Below are 18,567 nucleotides of genomic sequence, written 5' to 3' on the forward strand. Positions count from 1 at the left end.
ATTTCGCAACTCTTGATCTGCCGTTTTGCATTTCCTGCAGTCCCCTTGGATTCTGATTACCATTTGGAAATTTATGTAGAACACAAGGACTAGACAATATATGCTGGAAATGGGCTGAAGATGTGTCGGGCCCAGCAAGTACCGGAGTTGCCGTTCGGCAAGGGAAAAATAAGGTCTGTCTTTGAGGCTCTTTGTTGCAGAATGTCCAGCTAATAATTTTTGCGGAATCTACCAATGGGTATTCCGTAATTTCAGGCCCTTGATCTACTTCGATATGGATCGGTAGTGCTGGTTTTTTATATATATTATAGATGAAGAGAAAACAGTCTGCTTGTGAGTTACTGATCAATAAGCTTGGCTTTGCAATCTCAAGTCTTGGTCCGAGTGTGTAGAGAACTGTAGGAGATATTGGCATGAATATGCCTTGCCATGTGTCGTAGTGCATATGCTGGTGCATGTAAAGCCATCCAAAGTTGGGCAATATTCTGGACCACAGATGAGCCTGATAAGATCTTAATAAAATAAAAATAAGATAAAAAGATGAGGACTATTCTACTTATCTTTTTTGAAGTATGATCGTGATGTGCTCATATTGATAACTTTTTGAATGGCGACCGATAAAACCAGAGGGGTAGATAATAGCCATTTTGCTGTACAATACTTCCCACTTGCTGGTTTAGATTTTGGAGATGAATCCCATATGGTTCGGCATGTTGACTCTGTCGTTCAACAAGGTTTGGTTGGAGCAGATTTGGGTTCGTGCTTTGCCATTCTGATAGACCATTCATTAGAGAGCTTTTGTCCAGCATGGTGGTGCGACAGAGCTTCGTGGCTGCTTTCAGCACGGGTGGTACCAAACGGTAATGTCGTTCGGAACCCTTGGATGGCTTGAAAGATTGTGGTATTGAAGAGAGTGCAGAACGGCAATTTGGTTTGCTAGCCCTGAACAAGGACGTTCATCCTCTGTGGGGCACCAATCGGAAGCTGCCGATCTACTGGAGGTCTGGGAATATCAGTTGGCTCAATTCTATCTTACCGAACGGTAGGATGATTTGTCCGGTTAGGAAGGTGGTTCCCAGGTGAGTCATGCCAGGCATTACCGTTCGGCAATTTGGGAGTTCGGACGAGGAGACAACACCTTGTGGTGCCAAGATTAAGATTTCGGCATGGGCCATACCTCCTTCGGCAGCTTCTCTCATGGTGGGGATGCACATGGGCATCCGTTAGATTGGAACAGGTTTCTGCTCCTTTAACCATGCAACGTGACAGCCACATTTGGTTTAGAAGGTGGCTGCTTCCTCAGTCATGGAAGTCATGCAGAGCAAGGGGCCGAACGGTAAAGGCTTATGATTTGAATGTGTGTGGCGTTCAGCATTCACCGTTTTCTCTTTGGAATGATGAATTACGTGGTCTTCCCCTTGGAATTGAAATGGAGGTATTGCTGAACGGCGCTTTTAGATTTTATTGAGATGGTGGTTTCACCATGCAAGCCATGCAAGCCATGCAAGCCATGCAAAATGATAGCCACATTCTGATTGGATTTTCCTTAAAATATCATCTTCTGCAATTTGTTGCCTTAGCATTCATGGTGCTCCAACATGGGATTGCCGAACGGCAACTTAGGTGATGCTGATTGTAAGGGTGCCGAAGGGCACTGAAGAAAGGGAGAACGACAGAAGCCTTTTGCGTCGTTTCCCACAGACGGCGCCAAACTGTTGACGCTCAAAAATGGTTCGGCACTTTTGAGCCCAACTTAGTGATAATGTATGATGGATGATAGGTGAAGGTGAGGACCTTCAGCATGTGTGTGAAGATTTAGGCAAGCGATAAATATACAGAATGCATGATATACGTGGTTCACCCTTAATGAATGGGCTACGTCCACGGAGAAGTATATTCTCATTATTATAACAATGTGTATTTACATTTGTACATGGGGTTGGACCCAAATATAAAGGTAAGAAGGGAGAAGCCCTTGACCAAAGATCAAGTGCAACCCAAAACTGATCCTTTCCTAAGTGGAGAGTGGTCTCCTTTTATAGATGAGGGGGAGTCTACCCATCTTGTAATATTCCAATGTGGGACTCCTTGCCTTGCCTAGAGTTGCTTGGTCAGATATGGTATAAACAAGTCTTAATCTATGACTACGTCGTTCAAGTAGTACAAAACGGATTATTGTGTGTGTTGCAAGTAAGAGGAATAGAAGTTTTCGAATTTGTGAGATATGTGGTCTTGTCTGCACTGAAAGTATGGAAGAACAATGCTTTATTTATTTTTTTTTGCAATGGGTAGATGAACCCTTGAGAGAGGAAGGCACAAATAAATTAAGAAGGGCACAATGATGTTGAAGAAAGAAAAGGCCTACAAAGAATTGGGACAAGGGTTCCCAAAATTGAAAATTGGGGTAGATGTGCACCCAAATTGATGAAGCATGTAAGATGGAGCGATTCGGCTCCATGAAAAAGAAAGATGAAGCAATTGGGCTCCATGAATGATAAAAGAAGAAGAAAGGAAAAAGATGCCGAAGGAAGGGCACAAAGATGCCAATGAGAGAATGACACATTGATGCTGAAAAAAGATAGATGAATGATGGGAAAATGAGCCGTAGAAGTTATGGCACAATGATTCCATAAAGAAAGGAGTCTTGATCTATGACTTTGTAGGTGTTTCCCTCTTTTCGGCCGGGTAGGCCAATTGAAGGAGTTTTTGGTCCTTCTTCTTTTAGATTGCGTAGGCGTGCCACCACCAAGCCACTAACTGGCTTGAATGGAAAAGGTTGGATTGTTGTGTTCGCGCTTCTGACTTCTAACCAGCCGATTGATTGGCCAAGCAAGGGACCTCCTCTTGGCATAGGTTCTTTCACTTCCTCGGGGTCGAGGATGGTTAAGTTTTGTATAGGTATTTTAGTATTTTTAAGATTTTTAATGATAACGATGCAAATTAAATTAAAATATACGATTAAAATTAAAGACGAGAATTGAAGTGCGATAAAGTAAATCAAAGCGATAGATAAACTTAAATTAAGCAAAGAATGAAATAAGAACGAAATAAATGATAAAGGCAATAAAATTAAGCAATTTGAAATTAAATTAAGCTTAAAGAAAATTCGATAACAATTAACAATAAAGCGATAAAATTGAATCTTAAAACAACGTAATGGAAAATACAAGAAATTAAACTTACACTAACGAAAGTGAAGAACTAATCTAGTCTACTTGCTTGGAAAATAAAAACCTAGTCTAGGGATAGAAAATTGAAAGACAAAAAGTAGGTTTTGTGTCTTATGTTGGGGGTCCTTTGCTCTTTGTCTGATGTAGTTTATATAGGGCATTCGTCAGCCCATGGGCTGGCCATTAAATGGCCAAAAGTCAACTTCGTTCAAAATCTTTCCTTTGTGGTTTGCTAAATTCACGGAATTGATTTGAATAAGATCATCAGATTACAAATCTGATGACTTGATTCTCTCCTCCTTAGGAATGTTCCAGGTTGACATCACTCTCTTTTGATTGCTTTCCTTGGATGGATCTCGTCACGTGCATGAAAACATCTGGAGGTTTTTGGGCCTACTTTCGAGGGTAGAGCTTGGGCCTCCAAGGACTTGGACCTAACATCTGGTGAGACGATGTGGCTTTCGAAATTCTTAATTTTGATTGAACATAATCCATCGATGTTGGTTGACTTGGAATTTCAATGAGTCCATTTAAGAAACTTGGCCAAGGTATATATATGTATATATATATATATATTTTTTATACTTTATATACCTATAAGGCCTACGGCCTGAGAGATTGGAGACAAGAAATAAAGGCCAACTAAGTGGCCTACGAACTCATAGCCATTTTAAAAACCCATGCCAATTTAACCCAAATTTAAGAATTCCAAGGTAAACTCCTGTGGGTTTTCTCATGCCAAAAAACCAACTCTTCAGCCAAGTACTTCCATTTCCAGCCAACTCACCAACATGGGAAGCCAAGATCTTGACTTGGTTTCAGCCAACTATTTGGCCATCCTCACAACTACCTTTTTAAAAGCCATCCTCTCAGCCAAGTCAAAAACGTCAATTGGTCTATCATATATAGATATAATATTATATATATATATATATATATAACCAATTGGTTCAAAATGTCATTGAAACTTGCAATCTGATCAGCAACAGGTTGGCTATTTGGCTAGCCAACCTTTCAACTCACGAAACAAATATTAACGTGGGGCCAACTTTTCAACTCAAAAACAAATATCAACGTGGGAGTTAACTTTGGCCTTCTTGCTATCACCTAAGGGTCTAAAACCCAGCTACTGTAGCTTGATAAAAAACCTCAGCTAAATAACTCACTTTCCTTTTACTATTCCAGTTGCCATTGGTATTGAAGGAAACCTAAACTCCAGCTAATTTTTTGGTGGTGAGAATTCTTCATTCTCTTAAACCCCTTGGCTGGCCCCAAGCCAAGCTTGTGGGTCTTGCAATTCTATTTATTTATTATTTGACTATTGCTATTATAAATAACAATATCTTTATTTTGGCTAGGCCTTTTGGTTTCCACTTGACTTGTTTGGAATTGAGATCACTTGGCTTAGCTTGAATTCGGTAACCACATCCAAACATTGCCCCCCTTGATTCCTTGGCCTTCAATTGGTGAAAAGGTAAGTGAATCAAAATTCTCACAACTTTTATTTTTCTCCGAATGTTTCAACTTCATGCTTCACTGTAGCAATTTATGATGTTTGAGTTAAATTGATGTTTAAGGAGATACCCTAATCAATTCTTGAGAGACCTTTGAACTTCATACCCGTTAGAAAACCTAGGCATTATAAATACCAATTCATGTTCTTGGCAATTTTTTGCTTTTTTGCCACTATATTTTTCTTGATTCAAACAATATTTGTGTTTGTAGGATGGATCCAGAGTTGAAGTCCATCATCTCTCACTTGGCCAAGTTGAAAAAGGCCATGGCTGAAAGTGAACAACAACATGAGGAAGCCTACGCCATCAAATGACAGGGTGATGTCCCAAGGTACGTTCTTGGCCCTTTGTACCCACTTCAACCTCCAGATGAAGGGGTGAGGATTTGGGCCAAACAAAGTGATGATCCTCCGCCTTTCACCATGGAGTTCGATTGGAATCAACTTGGGAAGCTCTTTGACCTTTCAAAGGTTGGCCATGCAAAACTTCTGAGGTTGACTGTGTGGCTAAGAAGAAGTCCAAAGCCAAAAAACCCAACCTAGAGGCCGATGTTGATCCTATGAAAAGTTGGTATGATTGGTACAAAGCCTTAGAACCAAAACTGAAGACTTCTTGGCAAAAAAGCGGGATCTATGATGTCTTGGCTCTTTGCCCCTCCGGGGACTTTTCTTGTGATCGCTCACTCATCATTGCAGGCTTATGTTTTTGGTCATCCTCCGTTAACTGCATGAGATTATGGTTTGGGATGATGACCCCCACTCTACTTGATCTGGCTGCTATCGCTGGCCTTCGTCCACACGGTATGGTTTATTCAGCAGCCGACCTTCCGGAACCTCTTTTGAAGCCGGACTAAGACAAGCCCAACAAGAATTTCAACAACTAGATCAAGACCCACTTTGGCTACACTGGGTCATCTTTTGGAGCTCCGATAGGTTCAAGAAATGGTGTATCTTACACAGAGCATGTAGCCTTTCTTTAGATGTGGCTATGCAAATTCTTGACTTGCTCAAAATCTAGCCAAGTCACCAAGGAAGTCCAACCTTTGGCTGAAGCTCTTGCAGATGGCCAAGCAGTGGCCTTGGGTCCCATATTTTTGGCCCACCTTTTCAAATGCCTTCATGATATTGTTTTGCCCAAACCCATGTCATGCAACCCTTCAGGCCCGATTTGGCTTTTTTAGCTGTGGCTCCAAGTTTACTTCCCTGAATTGGGTCCAACCAACTCACATTCTGGGGTGACTCACTTCTAGGAAAATCGATTGCTAGCTTCCCCTTGCCTAAACACCATGTCGAGGACTGCTTCTAATTTTTCTACAGAGGTCCCCTAGCGACTTATCCATGTGCTTAGATCATTGCTACCCGGATTATTTGACTTTGGACCCTGCTAGCGTCCCCACACTAGAGACCAAGGAAGAACGACAAGAACTTTGGGCAAGTATCTTAATCAGTCGAGATCTTCCTTATGGCCTTACATTGAACAAAGGGAACCATTACCCTTGCGGCTGCGAGGTTTACTATCCTGCTGCCGTTGGTAGTCAGATGGGTTTTATTCAGGGTGTTCCATCTCCCATGGTTGACTCCCACAACTATTTTTCCTCATGGAAAGTGTCTTTTAAGAAAACAAGCGAGGTGAATTTCGTGGTGAACTTTAATCGTGAGCTGGCCAAAGTTTTTAACTTCCAAACCCCCGACCCTGAATTTGGCTTCACCGAATCCTTCAAGGCTTGTTGGAGAAAAATATCAGCCACTTGGTTTTCCTTACCTCCTGACGTCCATATGGAGAGGATCTTCTAGGGTTGCGCTTGCTCTTCCCCTTATTACAGTTTTAAGCAAGGTAAACTTTTAGTCATCACTTTATATTTTATATGCTAGTCTTATTAGTCTACCAACATCTTCACCTCTTACAGCCACAAAAGAGGCAAGTGCCAACTCTAGTCATAGTCAGGGTGAGAAAAGGTCACTTCCCTCCACCCAAGGTAAGCCAACTTTTGTTGGACTTCTGGCCATTTCCCATTTAATCTTGGATTTTTTAGAAGCTAATATTTCCGATGTTTTCTTCCAGATGTTGGGGAGGATCAGAACTCCTCTGGCTACGATGTTGAGATTCCACTAGCCGATGACATCATCATTGCTCGACCGAGAAAGATCCCGAGCAACCCATTGCCCCCAGGTATGATATGTTTTTTTATTTATTTTTTATTTTAAATAATAATAAGACTTTGCCCTTATACGCTTGAGTAGGATAGTAAAGCAACCCAATCCACTCACTTGACCATGGCCCCTCACTCAACAGTTTCTTCTTCGGCCATTCCGATAAGTTTCATTTTCACTACATTTCCTACTCTATTCCTAGTATTTTTTAACTTGTGGTTTAAATGTAGGAATTTCAGAATCACATATTTGAGACTAAAGTTGGTGGACATACCACTACTTCTGAGGCTAAAGTTGAGGTAAGCTTCTTTGGCCCATCTCAGTCTAATTTCCATACTTAGATTTTTTTTAATATTTATTTAAATTTTGTTTGGCAAATTCAGACGGACGTTGTCAGTGTCAACCCTTCCACCAACCCAGATCGTCATGGCAGAGCCTCAACAAGTCACCCAGCCATCAAGAAGTCGCGAGGTTGATCGCGGAGTCATTGATGACTCGTCCCACATTCCAGATCATCAGGTAATTTTGGACTCTCAATTTCATTGAATTTTTATATACGATAACCTACCCCTGGTCCCGTTATTAAAACTTTGAACCATTTTAGGTGGTTTCTCTTAGTCTTCAGACCATCTCGATTGACCCCACGACAATTAAAGAGGAAGTTCAAATTTTACCAGATCAGTGCTCAGATCCCTGAGACCCAAACCGACCATTCCACAGATGGTCGAATTCTTCAGGTAATCCCACATACTTCATTATTTTTACATATTCCAAAGCCTTTCGAAAATTTATATTTTCTCACTTTGGTGAATGTTGTGGATTATCAGACTATTTCGGCCGATCAGACTGCCAATGTCAGTGATGTACTTCCGGCCATCCCAGTCACATTGAGCGACGAGCCTGAATCACAGATCCCTCAACCGTCATCAGATGTGTCCACACCTATTCTGACAGATCAGCCACATGAGGTATGTCTTGACATCTTGCTTTTCCATGTTTAAATATTATCCCAACTCATCTGATCTCATGCTAGGTTGGAGAACCTATTATGCCGGATCTCTCTTATGTCCGGGCATGTATAGCTAGAGCTTTGGTTGAGAGTGGCAGTGAGCAACCACGATCAACAGACCAAGATGACCTTATTCAGTCACTTATGGACCATGTAAGCATCACTTGCCAATCCATTTGATTCATTTTTCTATAATTTGGAACTTCTGGTATTCATATAATCTAATTGGAAGGCCCCTGGCAATATCTTTGCTTATCTTGATCAGTGGGATGCTTCTACCATTACTGCGGAGGCTTCCACCCGTCATGCCACTTCTTCAACTGTGGCTGGGGTGTTTCCAAATCCTACAGCTGAGGCCCTACTTCGATCCTACAGAAAGACCGAGATTGCATATCCTTGGCCGATCAGGATGAGAGAGACAAGGTCAAAGCCGCTATTGAGGCATTAGTGAACTCTGGCTTTTTTCCTGACCAAACTACGATATGTACGATCATGCATCTCTTTGGAGAGGTGGCGAGATTGATTCCCCGCCATCCTTCCCTTCGAGAGGAGCTAAGGGTAGGTGAGACCTTAGAGCTGCAGATTTCTTCGACAAGTGCTATTATTAGGCAAAAGGTCGAGCTTGTCCGTAAGAAGAGGCACGAGGTTAAGAGCATTGATGAGCAGATCAGGAAACTTCAGGAAAGGAAGGCTGCCATTCTAGCCGAGGTCTCTAAGGACATTCGGAGTTATAGGCCTCTTGAGGCTCAGCTTCGCCAGGACTCGGTTGGAGTGAAGTCATTAGAGGCAAGGAAGCTACCCATCATATCTGCCTTATCTGCTGGAGAGAGCGCATGTGAGAACTTCAGGACTGCTCTCTATAGCCTATTTCCTGATGTTTAGATATGTATTAGGCCAATAGTTTGCCTTTTTTTGTATCCAGCTATACTTACCTTTTGTTGTCGTCAAATATGATAGAGCTAGCTTTTGTTTAGTTCGATGGATGTTTTGGCCATTGCTTGGCCTATTTTGTAGAGAACTCTTCTGACATATCTATATATACGATGTTGCTTTGGTTGATCTTTTTTACTTTACTTCAAACATCTTATTCCTGTAACGACCTAATCTTACCAAACCCAAATGCTATGGTAGATTACTTCTCCACCAGCTCCCAAGTCGTAGGGTAATATTTCTTTAGAAATCTGCCATTGATTGGTGCATCATAGACTCACCCATTTCGGTACTCAGCTTATAGGCGATTTTCCTTAAAATTTGGTGGATGAGGAATGGGCCTTCCCAAGTCGGAGACCACTTGCCAAACTTAGGATCCTTAGATCTAGTCGGAAGGATGGTCTTCCACACCAAATCTCTAACTTCGAAACTTTTGGCCTTAGTTTTTTTGTCATATGCTCGGGACACCGTTTCCTTTTGTGCCTTGAGCTTGTCCAAGGCATCCAACCTCACTTCTTCAAGATCATCCAACTCTTGCGCCATGGCTTGGTTGTACACATACTTACTCCACTCGCCATGACGGGCCACCCTCAATGATCTCACGAATATCTCGAGGGGAAGAACGGCATCATGGCCATATGTGAGTGTGGTGTCATTCCGGTAACAGACCTTCTTGAGGTCCTATATGCCCATAGAGTGTTAGAAAGGAGGGAATGCCATTCCTTGGGATTATTCTCAATCATTTTTCCCAAAATTCCCTTTATAACTTTATTGCTGGCCTCAGCTTGGCCACTCGATTGAGGATTGTATGGAGTGGATTGAACCATTCTAACTCCCCAATTTCTTGCGGTTGCTTGGACAGCCTTCCCCATAAAAGCCGTTCCTCGATCAGTCATGATGGATTCGGGTAGACCGAATCGGTGGATGATAATTTTCTCGATGAATTCTAATACCTCGACTTGGGTTACTTTCTTTAGCGGGACGGCCTCCACCCACTTCTTGAAGAAGTCGATGGCCACCAAGATGTACTTGTGGCCTTTGGACAACTCTGGGGGAATTTGACCGATCACATCCGTTGCCCAACCTTTGAAAGGCCACGCCTTTACAATAGGATTCATAGGTTCGGTCGGAACATGTGGAACTAGACCATGCCTTTGACAATCTTGGAACCCTTTGGCATATTCGATACAATCTTTGAGAATAGTTGGCCAAAAATAGCCATGTCTCCTCAAAAGCCATCTCATCTTGATGCTGGCTTGATGGGCTCCGCATATGCCTTCATGGACTTCAGTCATGGCTATACGTTGTTCTTTCTTGGCCAAACACTTCATGAGTAAGTCGTTAGAGCCTATGCGGAAGAGTATCTTATCCTTTATCACATAATATCGAGCCCTTCGCAGAACTTGTTGGCTATGTGGCCCATTTGGGTCTTTCAGATATGATACGATTTCATGCCTCCAATTATCTGGAGTTACAGTGAGCACCATGACTTCCGTGAAATCCATCTTTCAAAAACGGAAGAAAGAGATTGTTTCTCTACCTTGAAAAGTTATTCAGATAGCCCTTCAGAGATTTGAACTCTTGAAGCTAGTTGGGCCATGGCGTTGGCCTGAGAATTATGTTCCAACTCCAACTCTTCCAGCCGAAGCTTTTCTCGAAGCTCGATTAATCGGTTAAGTTGGGCTTGTCTCTCATCCGCCCATTCAAACTCTATATTACATGAGGCAGCATATTGCCTCTGAGCCCTTCTTGTTTGAACCTCTACTCCTATACCACTGACCTGCCTTAGTGTTTGGCATCTTGAATGTTGGAACACCACTACCATCTGCTGGGCGAGGTCTTGATACATAAGCCACCTCTCGATTCTTTCCTTCTCCCACCGAAACCCATATGCTTCTATTTTGGTTTCGGCTTGGGTTCAGCGGATCAACATCCTCATACCTTAGTGGCATCTGCAGATTTCTTCTCTTAGGCTGATATCGTGGCCTCTCGTACCTATCTTGATGCTCATGTAATGACCGTTTGTTCGGCCTTATCTCCGTCATGTCCCTTGGGCTATGTGGGCAATAATTCTCTGCCGAACTTTTCATTATGTTCTTCCCAGCACTTTTGGGCCTAATTGTTTGGGCTTGCTCCTTGGCCTACTCCCTAGTCGGTTCTCTAGATGGCTCCTTGGCCTTTGGTGGAACTACCTACATTGAGACCTCACATTGACATCAGCTGCATAACACAATGGGCTTGGGTGGTTTTTCCCTAATTGGAATCTTTTCATCTAGAGACTTAGTCATTTCCGGATACATCTTGGCCTTACCCTTCGCCTTAGGATCCGCCTGATCTCCCTTGCTCTTCTCTCAGCCGCTGCTTTTCCAGAGCCACCTAAGTCCAACCTTGGTCGAGGCTAATCTGGCCTTGGGAAGTTTACATTCACCATGTTGGCCTGAGCATTAGGAAACGGATTCTGATCGAAGCCCATTGTAGCTTTCTCCGGAAATTTCAAGACTTTTCGATCGATGAGGTCCTGCACAACATTTCGGAAAACAAAGCAATTGTTAGTCGCGTGAGACCATACATTATGCCATTTTTGCTAAAAGTCTTATTTATGAGTTCATTAGCCGACGGAATATCATGACCATTAGGCAATTTTATCATCTTTTCTTTTAAAAGTTGGTCAAAGATTAGTTCAGCTTTCGAAATGTCAAAGGTATAGGACTTGGTTCCGACTCCCTTTTATGAGGTTCCGCTAAACTTAGAAATTTGGACCGTCGTCGACCTCTGATCCTTGGAGGCTTTAGACAAAGCCTTGCATATGTGTGGTCTGCTGGCCACGATTTCAGCCAAGTTTATTCCAGCCGATTCTTCTTCTTCCTCTTGGAAGACTTCCTCGTTTCTTTCCTCCGAGTCCATATCTTCAATATCCACTGCATGGACAGCTGTGGTTCTAGATGTGGAAGGTTTTGGTAGATCTCTATAAAAGGTCGGCCGAGATGTTGGCTGGTTTTTTTTTTTGTTCCTCCTTTAGAAGAGCTTCATATCGATCCACTCGAAGTAGAAGGTCGTAGATATGGTGAAACTCAATACCCTCAAACTTCTTCCGAGATCAAGCAATAATCCACCTTGGGCCAACTTCACGAACTCATGTTCAGGCATGTTGACCGTACATCTAGCCTTTGCTTCTCTGAACTTCCCCAAGTATTCTTGGACTGACACATTTGATCCTTGACGCATTTTGGCCAAGTTGGCCATCAAAAACTCTGGCTCTAGCCGATAAAATTGTTCATGGAAGATTTGCTCCATGGTCTGCCAATTTGGAACGGAATTCTGTGGAAGTTTGACATACAATGAAAAAGCAGCCCTCGTGAGGGTACGCGGGAATAACCTTAATTTCAAGGCTTCACAATGTCCGATTTCAGCAAATTGAACCGTGAATCAGCCAATATGCTCCACAATCGACTGAAGTCCGTCTCCTAAAAACAATGCAAAGTCTGGAACTTTGAATCCTCGTGAAAACTCCTCTTGATCAAAGTGCTCCGGATAAGGCCTGTGATAAACTGGTCTACCAATCCTCCTAGCATGAGGCACCATATCCTGGATCATTTGTTCGATCGCCCCTTGGTCGATCGCTTGGTTTCCTAGTAGTGGATTATTCAAGTTTCGCATTCCCACCAAGATTATTCCACCCACTGATTCCGGCGAATTGGTTAGTATGAGGTCCAGCAAAGTTGACTTCTGCCCCCTAGTGAACTTGTGGACGGAATTGGTTATGTGGCAGGAATCCTTGGAATTGGTTGGCCGCCACATACGGGTTAATTCCTATTGGCGGAACATTGACCGCTGGGGCTGGATTACCCCCAGCTGGTGGATTCAGTTGAGGCGGGTTCGCACCCAAGAAGTTTGGTTGAACCTCTACTTGAGGCCCCGCAGCTGACACTCCATTTGGAGCCACCTGATTCCCATTTTGGCCATTTTGTTGGCCTAGCAATCGATCAAACCTCTCATTTATCTGAGCATTTTGGGTTGCTATGGTTTGAGCCATATCTTGCAACCATTGATGGTTGAGTTGGTTTGATGTTTCCATTGCTCGGATAAGCTGTTGGATCTCTAGTGAAGCGACCGTATTCTGCCTCAAGACTGGTCCTCCATCAGCTTTCGTAACATCTTCGACCACCACATGGTTGGGGTCGACGGCCGTAGCTCGGCAAATGTCGTTTTGTCTTTGTTGTCCGTTCATAAGATTTTGTGGCTGAGTGTTCATGGGAAGTGAACCAGCCATACTTCTCTGATTCTGAACGAAGTCTAGACTCTTCAAACTCTCGATCTCTTCTAGGATTCCCCTTTGTGTTTATGGCCATACAAAACCTAGTGGTCCTAACGGGTGTGCCAAATTATGTTGCCTTCTTTTCGACCGGGTAGGCCAATTGAAGAAGTTTTTGGTCCTTCTTTTAGATTGCGTAGGCATGCCACCACCAAGCCACTGATTGGCTTGAATGGAAAACGTTGGATTGTTGTGTTTGCGCTTCTGACTTCTAACCAGCTGATTGATTGGCCAAGCAAGGAACCTCCTCTTAGCCTCTTTCACTTCCTCGGGGTCGAGGATGGTTAAGTTTCGTATAGGTATTTTAGTATTTTAAAGATTTTTAATGATAATGATGCAAATTAAATTAAAATATGCAATTAAACTTAAAGACGAGAATTGAAGTGCGATAAAGTAAATCAAAGCGATAGATAAACTTAAATTAAGCGAAGAACGAAATAAGAACGATATAAATGATAAATGCAATAAAATAAAGCAATTTGAAATTAAATTAAGCTTAAAGCAAATTCGATAACAATTAACAATAAAGTGATAAAATTGAATCTTAAAACAACGTAATGGAAAATACAAGAAATTAAACTTACACTAACGAAAGTGAAGAACTGATCTAGTCTACTTGCTTGGAAAATAAAAACCTAGTCTAGGGATAGAAAATTGAAAGACACAAAGTAGGTTTTTGTGTCTTATGTCGGGGGTCCTTTGCTCTTTGTCTGATGTAGTTTATATAGGGCATTCGTCAGCCCATAGGCTGGCCATTAAATGGCTGAAGGTCAACTTCGTTCAAAATCTTTCCTTGTGTGGTTTTCTAAATTCACGGAATTGATTCGAATGAGATCATCATATTACAAATATGATCACTTGATTCTCTCCCTCCTTAGGAATGTTCTAGGTTGACATCACTCTCTTTTGATTGCTTTCCTTGGATGGATCTCGTCACGTGCATGAAAACATCCGGAGGTTTTTGGGCCTACTTTCGAGGGTAGAGCTTGGGCCTCCAAGGACTTGGGCCTAACACCTGGTGAGACGATGTGGCTTCCGAAATCTCTAATTTTGATTGAACATAATCCATTGATGTTGGGTGACTTGGAATTTCAACGAGTCCACTCAAGAAACTTGGCCAAGGTATATATATATATATATATATATATATTATACTTTATATACATATAAGGCCTACGCCTTGGGAGATTGGAGACAATAAATAAAGGCCAACTAAGTGGCCTACGAACTCACACCATTTTAAAAACCTATGCCAATTTAACCCAAATTTGAGAATACCAAGGTAAACCCATGAGGGTTTTCTCATGCCAAAACCAACTCTTCAGCCAAGAACTTCCATTTCCAGCCAACTCACCGACATGGGAAGCCAAGATCTTGACTTGGTTTCAGCCAACTATTTGGCCATCCTAACAACTACCTTTTTAAAAGCCATCCTCTCAGCTAAGTCAAAAACGTCAATTGGTCTATCATATATAGATATAATATTATATATATATATATATATATATGAATGATAAAAGATAAGAAAAAGTTGATCAGTTGAGCAATGCAGCCCTTGCTGGGTCAAAGGATTGAGAGGCGTGAATGCAATCAAAGATTGAGAATTGAGGCATTGCGATGACAATGAGATAGATGTTGAAGAATACACGAGTCTCACATCGGAAACTTAACAAAATAGAAAATTTCATATAATAAATTGTTCCATTCTTAATAACACCGAGGCCTTTTGTATAAAACCCCACACTTGCTAAACAAATGGTTAAGTTGGAGACAATATCGATGGTGCTAGTAGTGAATCAAGGATCTCTCCCTCTGAAATCTTAGAAGTTTAGGAAATAAATAGTTAGAATATAAAGAGTTTAGCTATTATTACCTAGTTTATGAATTAGAGTTAATGCAAATTTAGTGGGTATGATGATTGTGATTAAGTTTAATGTTGAGTTAATGTTATGGCTATAAATAAGCATTGTATTTACTTTATATCAAGGGTGACTTGTCGTAGAAAAATTGAAGTATCAAGTAATACTGAAGTTGTTTAAGCAAGTTCTCGTAGAAGTTCTGTGTTTGTGAAACCTCCAAAAAATTATGCTAATTCTTTATTTCAAAGTCATTTTGGATTGGAAGTCTTAATATTAAAATCATAATAATGATGATTGAAAGTGTCAAAAGCAGAGATTAACGTGAAGGATTAGTTTGTATTATGTAGTTCAACAATGATTGATTATAGCTACTCCAACTATTTTACCTTTCGAGCATAATAAATTTACTAAATTATACTTTAGGACAGAAAAAGACACAGAACCAACTTCAAACGTAAGAAAACTAACCACTGTTAAAGACAAAAGCAAAACACTAACTACTGTTCACGTTGACTAACATGAGCGTTATTATTTTATTTTTAGATTTAAATCCATGGGAGACAAACAAAAGAGAATGATTGAATTCGGACAATAATGATTGAGTTAAAACTTAAGGAGGATGATTAAATTTTAATCCATACTTAAAGTCATTGCATCGACAACAGGTGACATTATGGCAAGGCGATTGCTTGAAGTTGAATAGATTGATTGCCCACGAGTGATAATAATAACCACTTTCTTAGATTTAAAAAAGAAATGGAGCTATTCATTGTAACAGGAAAAAAGAAATGGAGCTATTCATTGTAACAGGACCACTGATGCAGGTCTTTATTAATTCAAATCAAACCAACCATTTCCAACTTCTGCAAACATGGGGATTGAACAGGACCAAAGCCATACTAATTTACAAACCCCACCTCTCTCTCTCTCTCTCTCTCTCTCTCTCTCTCTCTCTCTCTCTCTCTCTCTCTCTCTCTCTCTCTCATGATTCAACATATGATAAACCTAAAGATATGTTTGTAGACACCATTTTACACCAACACTAAAACAAAGTTCTCAAAACCAAAATCTAACCCACAACGCTGCCGTAGCCACAACATTCCCCGACTCACTTCTAACATTACGCACACCAACTTAAGCTTTCAGGAAGGACTTCTTATGTTGTGAACCTCAGCTCATAATTGCCATTGAAGAAGGATTACCGGATGCAATTTGATATCCATCTCCATCTACATTTTCATCATCTCCTTGAATCTGATCAACATTCTCGCTATCACCGTCCTCAGTCACTGTTTCCGGCTGATGCTGCTCTGCTTGCCCACCCATCATATGCATCAATAGCTCCTCAGGCTTCAATTCATAAGTAGAGTTAACTTGACTCTCAACGCTATTAGTCTTCTTATTGTGCAAAGCATCCAGCAGGCGAACATAACCACATGTCTTTGAATCCTCAGGCCTTTTTTTGTTGCTTTCTTTTATTCTTCTATAGTATTTGTTTATGTTCTCCCACTTCTCCTTGCACCTCTTGGCGCTCCGGTCATAACCAAGCTTTACCATGGCCGCTGAAATCTCCTCCCACAGAGGCCCTTTAGGTCCACTTTCTTGATACTGCAAATCAAAATCAGCTCTGATCTTAATCAAAGCTTCAACTTCCTCTTTAGGCCACCGTGAAGAGCTCATATGCATATAACTTCTACCATTATTCCTTTCTTGCTTATCCAAACTCATATGCACAACATTTGCATCATTTGTCTTTTCTTGCTTCTCCATAAGTGTGTCGGCTTGTGAGTTAACAGGCAATTGCGCTGGGGTTGGTTGCCCCGGAAATTGTCCTGATGGTGGTTGCTCCGGAAGTTGCACTGGGGATGGTTGCTCTGGAAATTGCATTGATGACGGTGGTTGTGCTGGGAAATGCACTGAAAATGCTTGTTCTGGAAATTGCATTGTGCCTGACTGTTCTGAAAACTTCTGCAGAAATGCAAGAACAGCAGCATCCTTTGCAGCTGCAACCGACCTCTCTTGAACTAGTATCTCTCTTTCTCTCTTAATTCTAGCCAATTCTTGCTTCTTCCATGCCTCTTCCCTTGCTATTCGATCTTGTTCATGCTTCTCCAATACCTCTACAAACTTCTTCTGTAAATTTTCTTGCTTGTCTATCACTTCATTCATCATCCTCTCAAAGAACTCAGTCAATCTCCTCTTTTTCTTATGCGTGCCTTCAGATTCTTTGCTTGAAGACGATGTGGTAGAACTAGAGTTTTCAACAAAACTCGAATCCGGATGTTGAATAGAAGAACATGGGATTGCATTGTAAACAACATTTGTTGGGTTTGTTGCCATTTCTGCTACTGAAGTTTGAACTTTTTCAGAAGCAGGAGGAGGAGGAAGTTCAAAATCGTGATGGTCTAAAGCCTCTAATTGCTCAAAAAACCTATAAGCCTTGCCATTGGGTCGACCAGATTCTTTAGTTCTTCTGTGGTACTTGTATATGTTCTCAAATTTCTCCTTGCATTTCTTGGCGGTCCTATTATGTCCAAGCTCTCCCATTTTCCTAATAACACAATCCCAAAAATTCCATCTTACCAATTGCTAAAAGAGTAAATAATAGCTTTAAAAATATTAATTTTCTTGAAAACCCATTAACTTAATCGAGTGGTAATGTTATGAGGAAACAAGATATAAGCAATTGAATTTAGCTTCATTTTCTGGGGATACAAATAAACATTTTCCTGGCAGATTTTCCCGAGAAAGCATAAATCCAAGTCAATAAGAGAAAGCAAACTCACCTGGACACCTCTTGCCAAAGAGGAACCTTAATACTTGCTTCCTTGAACTCAGCATCCATATCTGACCTTATCTTCAGCAAAGCCAAAGTCTCTTGGCGAGGCCACCGATTACCTGCCCAGTTCCGGTAACCCTCTTCAAGTCCCGCCCTATCTTCCTCTTCAAACCCAACCGAGGCTGGCCCACCGCCGCCAGCAACCTCCTCATTATTCTGGTTGCTTGTGGCGGTGCTTGGATTTTCCGGTAACTTTGAATTTTCGAGCATGGGGTCTTCCAGATTTTACAGTTCTACTACAGCAGAGAGATTTCCTGGGGGGAAGAAGAAGGTGAATTTGAGGAGAGCTCGGTAAGTGAAAATGGTAAAAAAAACTCGATGGGGGATCTGCAGTTTAAGAATTGAGAGTTTGGGCCTTTTGGGTTTTTAAGTCGGTAACTAGGGTTTTTTTTTTTTTTTTTTTTTTTTTTTTTTTTTTTTTTTTTGCGGCCTAGGGTTTTACTTTGGGTTAATAACGTGGCAGATTTTGATTGGGAGGAGGCCAATTTCTTTTTTTAAAATTTTTTTATTTGGGTTGACGTTGGACTTTGTGAACATTTTGAGGCTTGCAATCGTGTTTGACTTTAGTCAGGATAAGTGGGCTTTAACTGGATGGATAAGTGAGATGAAATATCTTGTCTGTGGAGATTGGGACACTTGAAGGTGCAAGTTGTTTTCTTGGCAGCTAAATTCGGCTGAAAAGCCAAGGCCCGCGTAGCCCACCTTTAGCCACGGTAGGCGCTCCACTACTTTACTAAAGAGTTGTTCACATTGACCGTCACACAGAGGTTTTTTTTCGGTGTTT

At 41.5% G+C, this 18,567-nt stretch overlaps 2 protein-coding genes across 2 annotated transcripts; both read right to left on the reverse strand.

Annotated features, from left to right (window-relative positions):
• Window positions 1-9,016: 9,016 nt before the first annotated feature.
• LOC117630345 (protein NYNRIN-like) lies at window positions 9,017-10,278 on the reverse strand. Its single transcript, XM_034363081.1, has 2 exons — window positions 9,541-10,278; window positions 9,017-9,454 (listed from the first exon to the last, which is right to left on the reverse strand). The coding sequence occupies exons 1-2, from the start codon at window positions 10,276-10,278 to the stop codon at window positions 9,017-9,019; spliced, it is 1,176 nt and encodes a 391-aa protein (XP_034218972.1).
• A 5,461-nt stretch (window positions 10,279-15,739) lies between these two features.
• On the reverse strand, window positions 15,740-18,144 carry LOC117632487 (trihelix transcription factor GT-2-like). The gene is made up of 2 exons (XM_034365979.1): window positions 17,731-18,144; window positions 15,740-17,495 (listed from the first exon to the last, which is right to left on the reverse strand). The coding sequence occupies exons 1-2, from the start codon at window positions 17,991-17,993 to the stop codon at window positions 16,115-16,117; spliced, it is 1,644 nt and encodes a 547-aa protein (XP_034221870.1). The 5' UTR covers window positions 17,994-18,144; the 3' UTR covers window positions 15,740-16,114.
• Window positions 18,145-18,567: the final 423 nt, after the last annotated feature.

The sequence above is a fragment of the Prunus dulcis genome, chromosome 6, assembly GCF_902201215.1.
Source record: "Prunus dulcis chromosome 6, ALMONDv2, whole genome shotgun sequence".
Classification (NCBI taxonomy): domain Eukaryota; kingdom Viridiplantae; phylum Streptophyta; class Magnoliopsida; order Rosales; family Rosaceae; genus Prunus; species Prunus dulcis.